Source organism: Physella acuta, unplaced genomic scaffold (genome assembly GCF_028476545.2).
Source record: "Physella acuta isolate Inbredline_101_S28 unplaced genomic scaffold, ASM2847654v3 ptg000124l, whole genome shotgun sequence".
In the NCBI taxonomy this organism is placed as follows: Eukaryota; Metazoa; Mollusca; class Gastropoda; family Physidae; genus Physella; species Physella acuta.
Genome location: NW_026731643.1, coordinates 475,046 through 487,855, shown reverse-complemented (window position 1 = coordinate 487,855; position 12,810 = coordinate 475,046). Strand labels below are relative to the sequence as shown.

The 12,810-nt window shown below is 33.3% G+C and overlaps 2 protein-coding genes across 2 annotated transcripts; both read left to right on the top strand.

Annotated features, from left to right (window-relative positions):
- The first annotated feature begins 6,219 nt into the window (after nt 1-6,219).
- On the top strand, nt 6,220-6,916 carry LOC131934953 (uncharacterized). The gene is made up of 2 exons (XM_059291224.1): nt 6,220-6,303; nt 6,642-6,916. The coding sequence occupies exons 1-2, from the start codon at nt 6,243-6,245 to the stop codon at nt 6,914-6,916; spliced, it is 336 nt and encodes a 111-aa protein (XP_059147207.1). The 5' UTR covers nt 6,220-6,242.
- Nucleotides 6,917-7,064: 148 nt separating this feature from the next.
- LOC131934956 (ficolin-2) lies at nt 7,065-10,620 on the top strand. Its single transcript, XM_059291228.1, has 4 exons — nt 7,065-7,403; nt 7,899-8,012; nt 8,986-9,105; nt 9,841-10,620. Exons 1-4 carry the CDS (start codon nt 7,092-7,094, stop codon nt 10,165-10,167), a joined length of 873 nt encoding a protein of 290 aa, XP_059147211.1. The 5' UTR covers nt 7,065-7,091; the 3' UTR covers nt 10,168-10,620.
- The last annotated feature ends 2,190 nt before the right edge of the window (nt 10,621-12,810 follow it).

Genomic DNA, 12,810 nt, shown 5'->3' with positions numbered 1-12,810 from the left:
ATTATACGCGGCGAGGTATTTACTATAGCTAAACCCAGGTGCTAGATAATTTACTATATCTAAGAACTTTAATTTATTTGTTGATATACACATAAAATTATTATTTCTTTTAACTACATATTTAAACGGTGTTTGTTTATCTTCTACGTCGTCTTCATCATCGTTACAACTAGGTCCCTCTTCTAACCCTTCTTCTGTGTTTGAATAAGCTAAAAAGTACTGAATAAAATACGGTTTAACGAGATTTATATCATATTTTCCTGAATTAAACCCTATAACCGGCATTTGTCGCAAATACTCATCTAATCTACCGCTAAGAAACCTATCAAACCCTTTGTCGTTCGACTTATTATCACTACCCCTAGATTTAGGTGGAAATAGCTTCCTGATTTGCTTAAAAATAGGATCGAACTGTTTTCTCAAAAGTCCATAAGCTGCCTCAGCGATTATGTGGAGTCTGTCAATAACTCTAGTCACCAATTCTTGAGGGTCACCAGTCGAAATAAAACCCATCTACGTTTGAGGCGACAGAGCAAGACAAAGGCACGTGTTTGGCTACGCTTTTTGTAACTCTACCTAACGTGGGTAACTCGGTATGGTCAAAATAGCATTCGAAATCGTAAGTTGCTCGGAAGGGATAAACAAAGTTACTATTTACATCTACCCCATAGGACGCTAAAAACTCCCAGATTGTTTGCTGTGTCTGATAAAGCCCTCCCTTATACCTATCTACGGGTTTGCCCCCATTACACCCTTTCACGTGTCTGTTCAATTGTTGAACGGTAGGCCATAATTTGTTACACACAGAACACGCGAAAGAGTGACCCGCCCCACCTATATTATTAATGTACATAAACTGATTTTGGAAAAATAAAAGATACACAGTCTCCCTAAACCTATCACTACTTCTAAGTTTCGGGGAAAGGATCTGGTTTTCGTAAAATTCAAAAATCTCAATATTTACACTAAAACAGGACTCTAAGAGGGGAATTTCGACCAAACTAACCCCACTAAAATTATCCAAGGTCCCGAGATCTTGGTGCGCTTGCCACTGTTTCGCGAGATTTAATGTTGGAATTCTAAGACCTTTTACGGGTGCTCTTAAATGTCTGGCTAAACATCTAAAAAAGGAGAAGTTGTCTGTGTAGGGTTTGGAATGGGAATCCTGTTGTAACATGTTAATGGCGTGATTATGTTTAATAAAGTCAGGAATGTCTGTGAGAAGGCATGTCGGTGAAGGTTTGTCGGTGGTCGTGTGAAAGTCTACCGCATCTCCCCTAAGGTTGTCTACAGGAAAAATAGTGGTGTGTGAATTAAGGTTACTGTCGTTGTTAGTCTTTACGCGTTTGTTGTTTGCTATGTCGTCATACGTCCTTTGTCGTTTTAAGGGGATAGTGTTGTTAGCGGTACGAGCTGTTTGGCTCGCTGATGGGGGTTGACCGGTTTGTCTGTTGGTTGCTGATGTGGGTTGGTGTGTTTGTCTATCGGTCACGTATAGTGGTTGTGGAGTTTGTCGGTTGCTTATGGAGTGTCGGTCGGTAAGGTTTGGTTGCTGTGTGCTTTCGTAAAGTGTCTTGTCAAATTGTCAAGTCGTGTAAATACTTTCCCGCAAGTTGTACAGGGATGTCTTTGTCGTCCGTGTCCTGTCTCTTGATGGCGTGTGAAAAGTTGATTACGGGTGAATACTCGGTCGCAGATCTCGCATGTGAAGCGGGTCTTGGCTGGGTGGCTGGTTGTTTGGGATGATTGCATTATTGACGAAGTGTCTATTGGTTTAATCAGATGGATGCTTGGGTAGGTCGTTGGCTGTAGAATAAAAATAATTACATAAAATAAAATACATAAAATAAAATAACATACTTAAAACTAGATTGAAAATGAAACGTACCTCAGTGTTTGAACGTCTAAGCCGGATCCGAAGTGGTGTAGTTGGATGTGGATGGAACGTTTGGTTCAGTGGATGCCTCGGGGGATGGGTAGGTAGCTCAATAGGGTCAATGGATGGCTAGTCTGTCTCGTAGGGTCGGTTGTACACTAAAAAGGAATACAGTTGACGACTTATTTAGATACATATTTATTTAAAGGATATTTTAATGAGGTTAGCTCCCTTAAAACAATACGTACTATTAACCTTACGTAGGTGTACGATACAAAAGTAAAGTAAATACATGTGACTACTTATTTTAATAAGATTTGCTTAAAGGGTATTTTAATGGGGTTAGCTCCCATAAAACAAAAAGTAATATTAACCTTACCTTTAATAGAATAAACACGCACAAAAGATGTGGTCCGTGGAGGGTTAGGTAGGTGTGATGGTTGGTAAAGCTGGGGTGGGTTAGTCTCAGGAGTCAACGGAGGTCTCAGGCAGGATAAGTCGCGGAGATGCTTGGTTTGAAGTCCTAAGTCGAATTGGTTTAGAACAAAATTTTCGCGTTCATTTATACGGTTGCTCAGCCTAATTACAGCACCAGCATCTTGTATCGCTTCTCAGCTGGTTAGCTTGCTACCGCGACACCTTGTCTTCTAAACCAAGCTATGTCAAAACCATGGAGAATCTTGGAGAGTATAGCACGTCAAAAAAAGGTAAAAGAACTTTGTTGTCTCGTGGTCATGAATTTTGGTTTCACAGAGAACGCCAGGATGGATCACGCGTTTGACGGTGTACGAATTTATACATGATGATTTAACATATTATTTACAGCATGTCGCAATTTAAAATATAATTTAGCAACTTTTAATATAAATCCTTACCATATGTGAACAGCATTGGACAAACCACCTGTGATCATAGACCCTATATGGACAAAACACCTGTGAATAAAGCGGGACACAGCGCTTGTGATCAAACCGCCTGTGATCAAAGACCCTCTGCTGAGAAAACACCTGTGGTAAAATCCCCTATTGTCAAAGCACCGCTATTGTCAAAGCCCCGCTGTGGTCAAAACCCCTTTTGGTCAAACCCCCTATGGTCAAAGCACCTGTGGTCAAAGGTCCGTTTTTTTAATACAAGATATAGCATTATTCAAATATAATATAGATCTAGATCTAGTAAACTAAAATAATAATTAATAGAAAGTTGATACTGTTTGATATAATTTGTAATTGTAATCAAACTGTCATAAAACTACTACTTCATTGTGATAACGTTGTTCACCTTGTCAAAATTTCCCCACCGCTACGCAGTTCGCCCATAAGTAAATTTAATTAGATGTGCCATATTAGTTGTATTTGTGTCTGTATTGTAATTTTTAAAAATAAATTACGCGATTTAAACTGTATATATAAAGTACTTAATTTTAAAGTTTTATAAGTAACATTTTCTAATTCAATTATTCGTAAGCAAATACATAATACAGTTGCCTTAAACTTAACACCCTCTTGCCAAGTGGTACTACCCGTAGAGTTTTTTTAAACATTGAAATGCATCGTAATGATAATTTTTAGAATGACAAACTGATACAGCTGCTAATACGTGTTGTAAACGTTGACTCTACTAGTCTATTACTGTTATAATTAATTGCTGCATGAAATAAATCTTGTGATTTGCATAGATGTGCCGACCAAAGATAATTTTTTAACAAATATCAATGTTTAAGACTTTGAGTTTAAAAAGTTTCCAAAAAGACGCCACTTTGCTAAAAATGGCCAGAGGGGGGCGGCCGCTCCCCCTGCTCCCCCCTGCATACGCTACTGATATATATATATATATATATATATATATATATATATATATAGAGAGAGAGAGAGAGTAGTTCCATTTTCAAACCTTACGGTCGATGGCCAAGTGAAGTAGAGTTCACTTGTTTCTGTGACCTCGGCATATGAAGAGATAGTGTGGTCAGCACTATACCCAGCTGCCTTTACTTTCCCTAATGAGAGTTAGGTACCTATCAGAGTTGGATGGACTCAGGGACGGTCTAATTATATATATATATATATATATATATATATATATATATATATATATATATATATATATATATATATATATATATATATATATATATATATATACTTTTATACCGGCGGAGAGATAGAAATTGTACAAAAGAACTTCTCAGAATTGTCCGAGTCCTTCCCCGTTTCAGTTAGTGTCGCATGTAGAGTAGCTGGCTGTAAAACCTTGATTAAGAAAAACAAGTGGCTCTATAAAAAAAGACATAGCCCTAATATCCATAACCCTTAGCTCCCCTGGTGCAACAAAGGAATAAGTCAAGTCATTAATTATTGATGTTAAAAAGCAAAGATGTGATAACATAACTAACAAAAACAATTATGGTGCAAGCATCCTTTCAGATATTTTTTGTAACAATTACACCAATTCTAGCAATCTTATTATTTCGAGTGTTCCTAAATTATTAGCCAATAATAATAATAATTAAATATCTAATAAAATTAAAAAAATAAAAAGACTTGTATTGTCATCGAAGTGGAACGTATCGGAGCAGATTGAAAGGAATCGCTGCATTAGAAGTGGGTCAAAGCGGTCGTCGATAAATGACGTCACCCTCGTAGGGGACTGAGGGGTCCGTATTTTTGTAACGGTGTTTAATGAGGGGGGGGGGGGGGTGTTCAGATGGTGTGATGTCGCACTCTTGATTTATGAAAAATCAATGTTGGAAAACGAATTTTAGATGTTATTTCGCGTTTTAGAAAACTTAATCAATTGTAATGGGTTTAGATTAAAAAACTCTGTTGAGAGAGCTAAGACGAAGTTTGGGAAAAATATCGAAGTTTTAAGAGAAGATCAATCGCAGTTTTTGAGGAGGGGGTTGTAGGCTGACATGTGACGTCATTTAAAGGGGGTCGGGTCTGGCTTTTTGTGAAGATGTGAGACGTAAGAGAGGGTGGGGGAGGTAAAAAACATGATCTCTTATATGGATGAACTCCAAATTGAGTTGCAAGTTTTGCAACAAACCCACAAATAGACGTAACATTCATTATAGAATCCAATCCCAACAATCAAACTAAATAAAATCGTGTAAAAATGTAAACTATATTCTGAAAAGTATATTGTAATTATTGGAAGACTTTAATCCAATGGCAGCAGTAGAATTGTTTATTACGGGGGTTGGCGTGGTCGGGTAAGTAAAGATCTATGTTGCTGAACCGAAAAGTCCCGTGTTCGACCCTCAGGCTTAAGAGGCTCGATAACTGGGGAGAGCCACTACACCTAAGAGAGAAAGTAAAGAATGAAAATCAGGATGTAATTGGAGTCAAAGGCTTATAAACGGCAAAATATATTTTCATGTAATACTTTTTTAGTTGGGACAATCTCTTTACAATTAACGAGCTGACTCTCGCCGTAAGCTTACGCCGCTATTTTCAGTAATTCATAATTTGTGATCTCAGCACTAACAATGCTGCAACTGAAAATATTTTGCTTTAAAACACTATAAGTAGCTCGTGAATGACGATTATCCTCACCATCCCTCCTCCCCCCCGCCCTGAACGACGTGAATAATAGGATAATTTTTAAAATAAACAGTAATAAAAATTGAATATTCAACTTTGTGAAGCCACTAAGACAATAAAACAGCCGAGCAGTTACCGGTATTATTGTTTTGAAGGGAGATTTAAAGATTATTTCATTACTTGTCTTATTAAAAATGACTCTGAAAACATCTGTTAACTCTATGTTTTTTTTGTGAAGGGGGGAGGGAATTCAGTAACTCATGAAAATAATTTAAGCAGCTTAAAGTGAGAAAGATAATCTTTGAATTAAATAACTGTAACTTTATTATTATCAGGGGTTCTCATGAGTGCATCACAAGTAAAAAAAATAACATCTCGCTTAGCGTACCATTCTGTTCTTTATAAAAATCAAAGCTACTTACACAATTAAGTCACTTCAGATGTCGCCAGCTGCACTTATCACAGTAAATGTTTCCACTCGACAATTGTGTGCTACATCTTGAAAAACTTAACAGTCAGCTTCTTGTATGAACAGCTCTGTGACACAAAATATCAGTGTACAAACACTTACTCTACTTGTCGGGGAATGTAAAGACAAGTTGACACTTACAAGCTCTTCTGAAACATTACACGTACCACTGTTGCAAAACAACGAGTTTATTTTTAGTACATTGTTGTATAATACTCATATCCTATTTAATCTGACTTAAAATTGTCCAATCTGGAGGTCACATTTTAACCACGTGACCACTTTAGATATTTAGTATATAATATAGAAAGTAGACAGCGATTGTCAACGTTGGGCACAGAAGATTTTCTAAGTCTACATGAAAATGTCTTCAACAGTGTTGTACACTCTGCTGACCATACATTTCTTTGTGAGCTATGGTAGGTCTATTATTCGAAAATCAATTTTACACATTTTTCAAGAATTCTTATTAATTAATATTTCATAAATTTGTTAAATATAACTGTCAAGTGTTCATTAAATTCCATCCTACATCCATATTTTTATTAATCGATAAAACATCATATTCTGTTTAAATATATGTATTACGAAATATATTTAATTAAAGATACTATTTTTTAAGTATCACTCTTTATTTTACTTTTTTCCGAATATAAGTTCTGCATCACAAAAATTTGAATTAGGTTTTGAAAAAGTTAACTTATGAAACCATTGCAAAATGAAACAGTTAATGTTTTGTGTTTTTTATAATTTGTAGGTATGAAAATAGACATGAAGAGAGAATTATTTTACCAGGGGAGGGATTTGTTTTGTGCACAACTCCAGTGTACAGAAAACATAAGAGAAAACACTCAGATATCAGCTCTGGTCAACATGTCAGTCTATGTGATCAACGAACCAGGGGACAAGCTAATGTTGGCGTCTGTTTCAGGATCAGATTCAAAGGCTCGAGATTATAAAGTGCCTGGGGTTTTTGTGGACGGGAATATATCCCACCATGGCTGGGAAACTGCAGTTGTTTTTGTCCAATGATTCCGCTTGCTACGATAAGACATTTAAATGTGAAATATATTTCACGTATAAGACAGGAGAGATTGGGTTTGCAGAAGAAGAGACTGCACCATACCGAAAAGAAAACACGCGGAAATCAGATTTAATGATGAGTTTAAAGGCTAAAACCGTAAACTATGTTAAAACTGTGGACACTATGGCCGATTTCCTAAAAACGTTTGAAGATCCAAGTAAACTTAAGGGAGCTGACATGTCAATGTCATTACAGATGTCACATTCAAGTAGCGATGACAACGGTTTTCCAAGGAAAAACTTTACTGACACTCATAAACCAATAGAATCTTCTAATAGTCTACATATTTTTGAAACAAGATTAAACAACCTGACAGCACAGTTACAGTTTGTAAATGAGAGGTTTAATCATTTAAAAGATAAACGTTTAAACATGAATGAAGAAAATACGGAAAAGGAACAAAACACCAATTCGCTAATCTGGACAAAGAAAATGGTATTATTTGTTCATAAGCTTTGATTGATTAATGTCGAATATAAAATATATAGTTGTTTTAAAATTTAAAACAATATAATAGACTACTTCTGTGTAAGTGTTTTCGTTTTTATTATGTCAATTTAAAGTTTTCTCTCGATTGCTAGTTAACATATATTATGTGTATGAATTATTGAATGAATATTACACTCCATATTATTCTAGATAATTAGAATACAATAGTAGAATAATTACATAGCATAATTTATATACATCTGTTTAATGTTTTTGATTGCAGTCTTTTTTCCATTACACTAATATGACGGCCAATTACTGTTTTATACTTGACACGTTTTCTTAGTGCCTAAGTATCCAGCCATTCAAATTGAAGTCTACAAACTGTAATCGTTGTCTGGGCGGTTTTGTCTTACATATAAAAATGAAAGAATAGTGCACTGTTGTAGATATGTTTATTATACTTTAGTAAAATAACCTGTACTATTCCTCTAATTGTAGTGTAAAAGAACACATAACTTCAACTTAACAAGTAGACAGCTTGTTCAGCTCAACCAATCAAAGTTAACATTATGTGACACGAAAACGGACGGCGGCGCCTGGATTTTAATACAGGTATTACTTTGAAAATGTAGATATTTAACATAATGCAAAAAAAAATTATCATAATATTTTTTTTTTTTTAGAAACGAATAATATGTCATCCACTTTTACCAAATAAAAAGATTATTTACAGGCGTAAAGGTGAAATAACACGAAGCTAAAATGCAGTTAAAGTATTCACAAGAATCACTACTTGACCATTTTGCGACATGTATTACGAATAATCGAATTCCATTTTTACTTTCTCGTACACAAAGTATAGAGAAAGTATTGTAATCGTGCAAAAAAAATCTTGATTTTTGCAAATCTCGACGTTTTACACCTCCCTGAGTCGGAAAACATATTGTTGCAATCTTTTCTGTATGTCTGTGTTTGTGAGTATGTATGTGTGTGTTTTGTGTGTGTGTATCTGTAAACACGATAACTTTAGTACCGTTAAAGCTAGGTTGATGAAATTTCATATATAAGTATTGGATCAAATTTGTAGATCTGTATAACTTTTCAACGATTTCCGATAAACGGAAGTAAAACTTTTCTACTTTCAATTTTTTTTTAAACCTATAATTTGAGTACTTTTTTCAGATAGATAACTGAAATTTCACATGTAAGTATAATATCTAATTCTCTGCCTTCTGACAAATTTTGAGTAATTACCTATTAACCGGAAGTAGTAATTTACGCCATTTCCGATTTCTCAAAAAACGCATATGAATTTATAAAGTACTAATAATATTCCGCACTATTATGAACAGATTGTTTTGCGTTCACTTGGTGCGCAATTCTTTTTTTCTATGAGATTCTATTCTATTTCAAAAAGGTTAAGTTAATAATAATAATGGATTAAAACTATTCTCTATATCCCGAGTGACTATCCCGCGTAGTGTCATAGAAAAATATTTGAAAATGTTTAGAGGAAATCACTTTGTTTTATTTATTTTTTGTAAACATTTGTTATTAAAAACATTTTGTTTTAAATTATTTTAAGCGTCGTGTTATGGGCGATGTAAACTTCACCAGAGGATGGGACGACTACAAACATGGGTTTGGATCAACGGCAGGAGATTTTTGGCTTGGAAATGACTGGATTTCCTGGCTTACACATGTGGTGAGTTAATTCCCTTTACGTTAATACTAGTAAAATTGTTAAAGTAATATAGTTTGTAATTTTACAAGCTTTTTATTTACATCACACACACACACCGGATTTTTACTAAGTCGGTGTAAGGCTGTGTTGGTTTTGTTTTGTTTATCTTTCTAAATCAATTTATTTTCAATGACAACGCAATATTATATTTTTAATCTAGTAATATTTATTTTATATCAGTGTGTCTCAAGAGTATAGAGTTTCATCTGTCTTTTTCCTTTGGTTTTTATAAAGTTGACAGTAGCTTTAAAATTTCGGAATTTTAAAGATTGTCAGGTCGTGATTATGACCAATGCACACTAGCATATAATAATACAAATATCTATTATTAAAATTACAAATGCGCTAAAAATGAGAAACAAACAAAGAATTATGTTTAGAAATAATAGTAAATCTAACGTTGTTCGCAAATTTGTTTTGAAAAGATAATTTAAGTGATGAATTTTTTTTTCACTAGTATATATTATTGATATGAGTTATGTATACTTTAAATTATTTTAGTGCACTTAACACCTGTTATACATTGTGTATAATTGTTTTATAGTACGTAGAGTATGATGGTGAGAAATAGAATAATATAAATTAGTTTTAAGTACAGATATACATGACATTTTGCATCGGGTCCAAACAACTAAACATAGTTATACATTTAAAACAAACTGACATATAACTACAATTTCCATACATATGTTTCAGGGTTACACTGAATTAAGAATTGATCTGACTATAGAAAGTAAAAATTATTATGCAGTGTACAACAATTTCAAAGTTGACGACGAATCCTCAAAGTATTTTATGACGTTTTCCAAATATCAAGGTAACACAAAAGATCAACTAAGTCCCCACAACAGTATGAAGTTCTCCACAATAGACAACGATAACGATGCCGACGGTCGTAACTGCGCTCAGATTTTTATGGGTGGATGGTGGTATACCAATTGTTATCAAACAAATCTTAACGGAGTTTGGAATGTAAACGACAATACAGGGATTTTTTTGGGGCGGCTATGTCAAATCAGTTGAAATGAAACTACGCACATTATAATATCAAGAGTTATTCAGAGAAAAATAAATACATTCTCCACAATAGCTTCTAAAATTCTTGCTATATAACAGCATTCGAAATAGGTATGACTCGTGGGATTTTGTTAAAGTACAAAAGGATTAACGTGATTTGTCTGTAAAAAATTAATAAGTGACATTTTATTCACTTTGCATGTAGATAATTCAACATTTAAACTATTGATTGTTTATTTTACGTGTATAAGTATAACGGTTGATTGAAGTTTAGCCACACAAAAAACGTTAAAAAGCATGCGAAGTATGCTTTCTTGACATTTTATCACATTTTTACTTTATTATTTAAAACTATTGATCTATAGGCTACATTTAATAATTCTTAGTTTCTTTAAAATGATATATATATTTTTCTTATTTATGTAAACCTTTTATTATAAATAAAGTATTAAAAATACATTGAGAAGCTTATGTGTTTGGTATTTTTGTGGCGTGTGATTTAATTTGAAAAAAGTATATATAAGGTAAATTGTTAATTTCACTGAAAAATGTACTTTATTTGACGAAAATCAAATGAAAGGTAATAGTTATTTGCTTATAACAAACATATCTATTAATACTTTTTTTTTAAATTTGAGTACGTCAGATAGAAAGTTAAAATAAACACAGGTGGAAATAGCTCAACTCATTAAAAATATCTACAGTTAATGTAAAATGTTTAGCAACACAAATATAAATCTACATTTTTACAATTTACAGACAGTACAAAATTTATTGAGTCAACTTGATTACCAACGAAAAATAACCCAAACAACAATAGTATTATCTAATCGTGCAAATAAAGTCATGTGTACATATAATACTAAAACTCCGATTGCCAGTCTAACAGCTCCGCAAAATATGGAAAATGACGATACATTTAAAAGAAAATCTGCCTTGTGTTTATAAAAATCATCTAAAGAGCGCTTGGTAAGCAAAACGTCACAAAAAATGTAAAACCTTTATGATAACACTAAAGACCAACTAAGTCCCCACAATAGTATGAAGTTCTCCACAACAGACAACGATAAAGATGCGCTCAGAGTTTTATGGGTCAGCTTCTTGTATGAACAGATCTGTGACACAAAATATCTGTGTTCAAAAACTCAAAGAACCAGCTTCTCTTTTTTATCTGAATTCATTTTGAAAAGTGACTTTTTTGACAAAACATGAACAGTTATTTATTATACTGTGTTTTATAAAAAAATCATTGAGTTATATATTATATATATATATATATATATATATATATATATATATATATATATATATATATACATATACACATATATTATACCAGCCGTAACATTTAGTATAGTACACATTTCCGCAAAATGAACCGCGCGAGATATTTCAATTCTTCGCCGTCCCACTCAAAAGCACATCGAGAGTGACTGTAGCACATCAATTAAGAAAATTACTCATCAGTATATTGCTCTATATTTTAAAAAAAACATCATAACAGTATTGTGTAATAGTAATATATATTTTAGGATAATTTTATTGACAATGTAAATTTTACACATTTGTTTTTTGAGTTTATAATCACATCTACTTTGTTCGACGTCATATAAATATATGATAATGCATATAATAACATAAAATTATTAAAACCGACGAAGATAGAAGACTAATTTTGCATAGTCAATATAGCAGCCCTACAAAATAGATTACAAACAAACAATTATTTATGTTAAATAAAAAGAGACGTTGTTACACAACTAAAAAACATAATTTTTATGCTACAAACCTTTTAATTTTACGTTTGCAACCATTATACACAATCAGTTACAGCTATCTAATTATATCTAGGTTTTATAAATTAGTAGACAAGAAGCTGATAACCCTGTTTACGGGATCGATGTTTGCATCCTTTTTAATTTTCTAAACCGAAGACTTATTTGGAATATAATACATCTTTTAACGTTACGCTCTTTAGGTAATATATTCAGACAAGTTACAAGCAGTAAACATGAATAGGTTCATTATAAACTCTTAAATTTAAAATAGAAATGAGAGCAATAGTAACAAGAGCGCTCCATTAGCTTGATATGTTATTCATAGTAAAATTCTTTAGTGTGTGTTTGTCGAGTATCGAGGAATTTTTTCTTTAAAAATAATTGTCTTGTGGCATTGTGTAACAATCACGAAGATGTATTAGTTTTTGTTTTCACGTCTAATTACTTGAATAGTTAATCTAATTTACATAGCAAGAGATAAACAAGAGATGAAATACAAAAACAATAGTATTGTAGCAGACGCAATGTTTGATATTTCTAAAACAGACTTGTTTTATATCAATCTTATATTCAGCGGCATCATTCTTCCAGCTTTATGTTTCATTGGAATTGTGGGGAACAGCCTCACTATTTTAATCCTTGTTTACAATGGACTAAGGGAAACAGCCACTATTATTTTAACCGCTTTGGCTGTGTCGGATCTGTTCTTCTCCCTTACACAGCTACATTTTCCACTGGAGAGCTTGGCTCGCTTGATTGACGACGCCGTGTTTTACTACATCTTCTCGCATTTCACCGCGTATGTTCTAGGATGGAACCAGTATGCCATATGCACCAGTGTACAGATGGCTACAGTCATTGCCGTAGAGAG

Coding starts and splice junctions, on each gene's coding strand:
- LOC131934956 (XM_059291228.1), top strand. CDS start 7,092: ATGGCCGATTTCCTAAAAACGTTTGAAGATCCAAGTAAACTTAAGGGA. Junction 7,404..7,898: donor TAATCTGGACAAAGAAAATG/GTATTATTTGTT, acceptor CTCTAATTGTAG/TGTAAAAGAACACATAACTT. Junction 8,013..8,985: donor GCGCCTGGATTTTAATACAG/GTATTACTTTGA, acceptor AATTATTTTAAG/CGTCGTGTTATGGGCGATGT.
- LOC131934953 (XM_059291224.1), top strand. CDS start 6,243: ATGAAAATGTCTTCAACAGTGTTGTACACTCTGCTGACCATACATTTC. Junction 6,304..6,641: donor ACATTTCTTTGTGAGCTATG/GTAGGTCTATTA, acceptor TATAATTTGTAG/GTATGAAAATAGACATGAAG.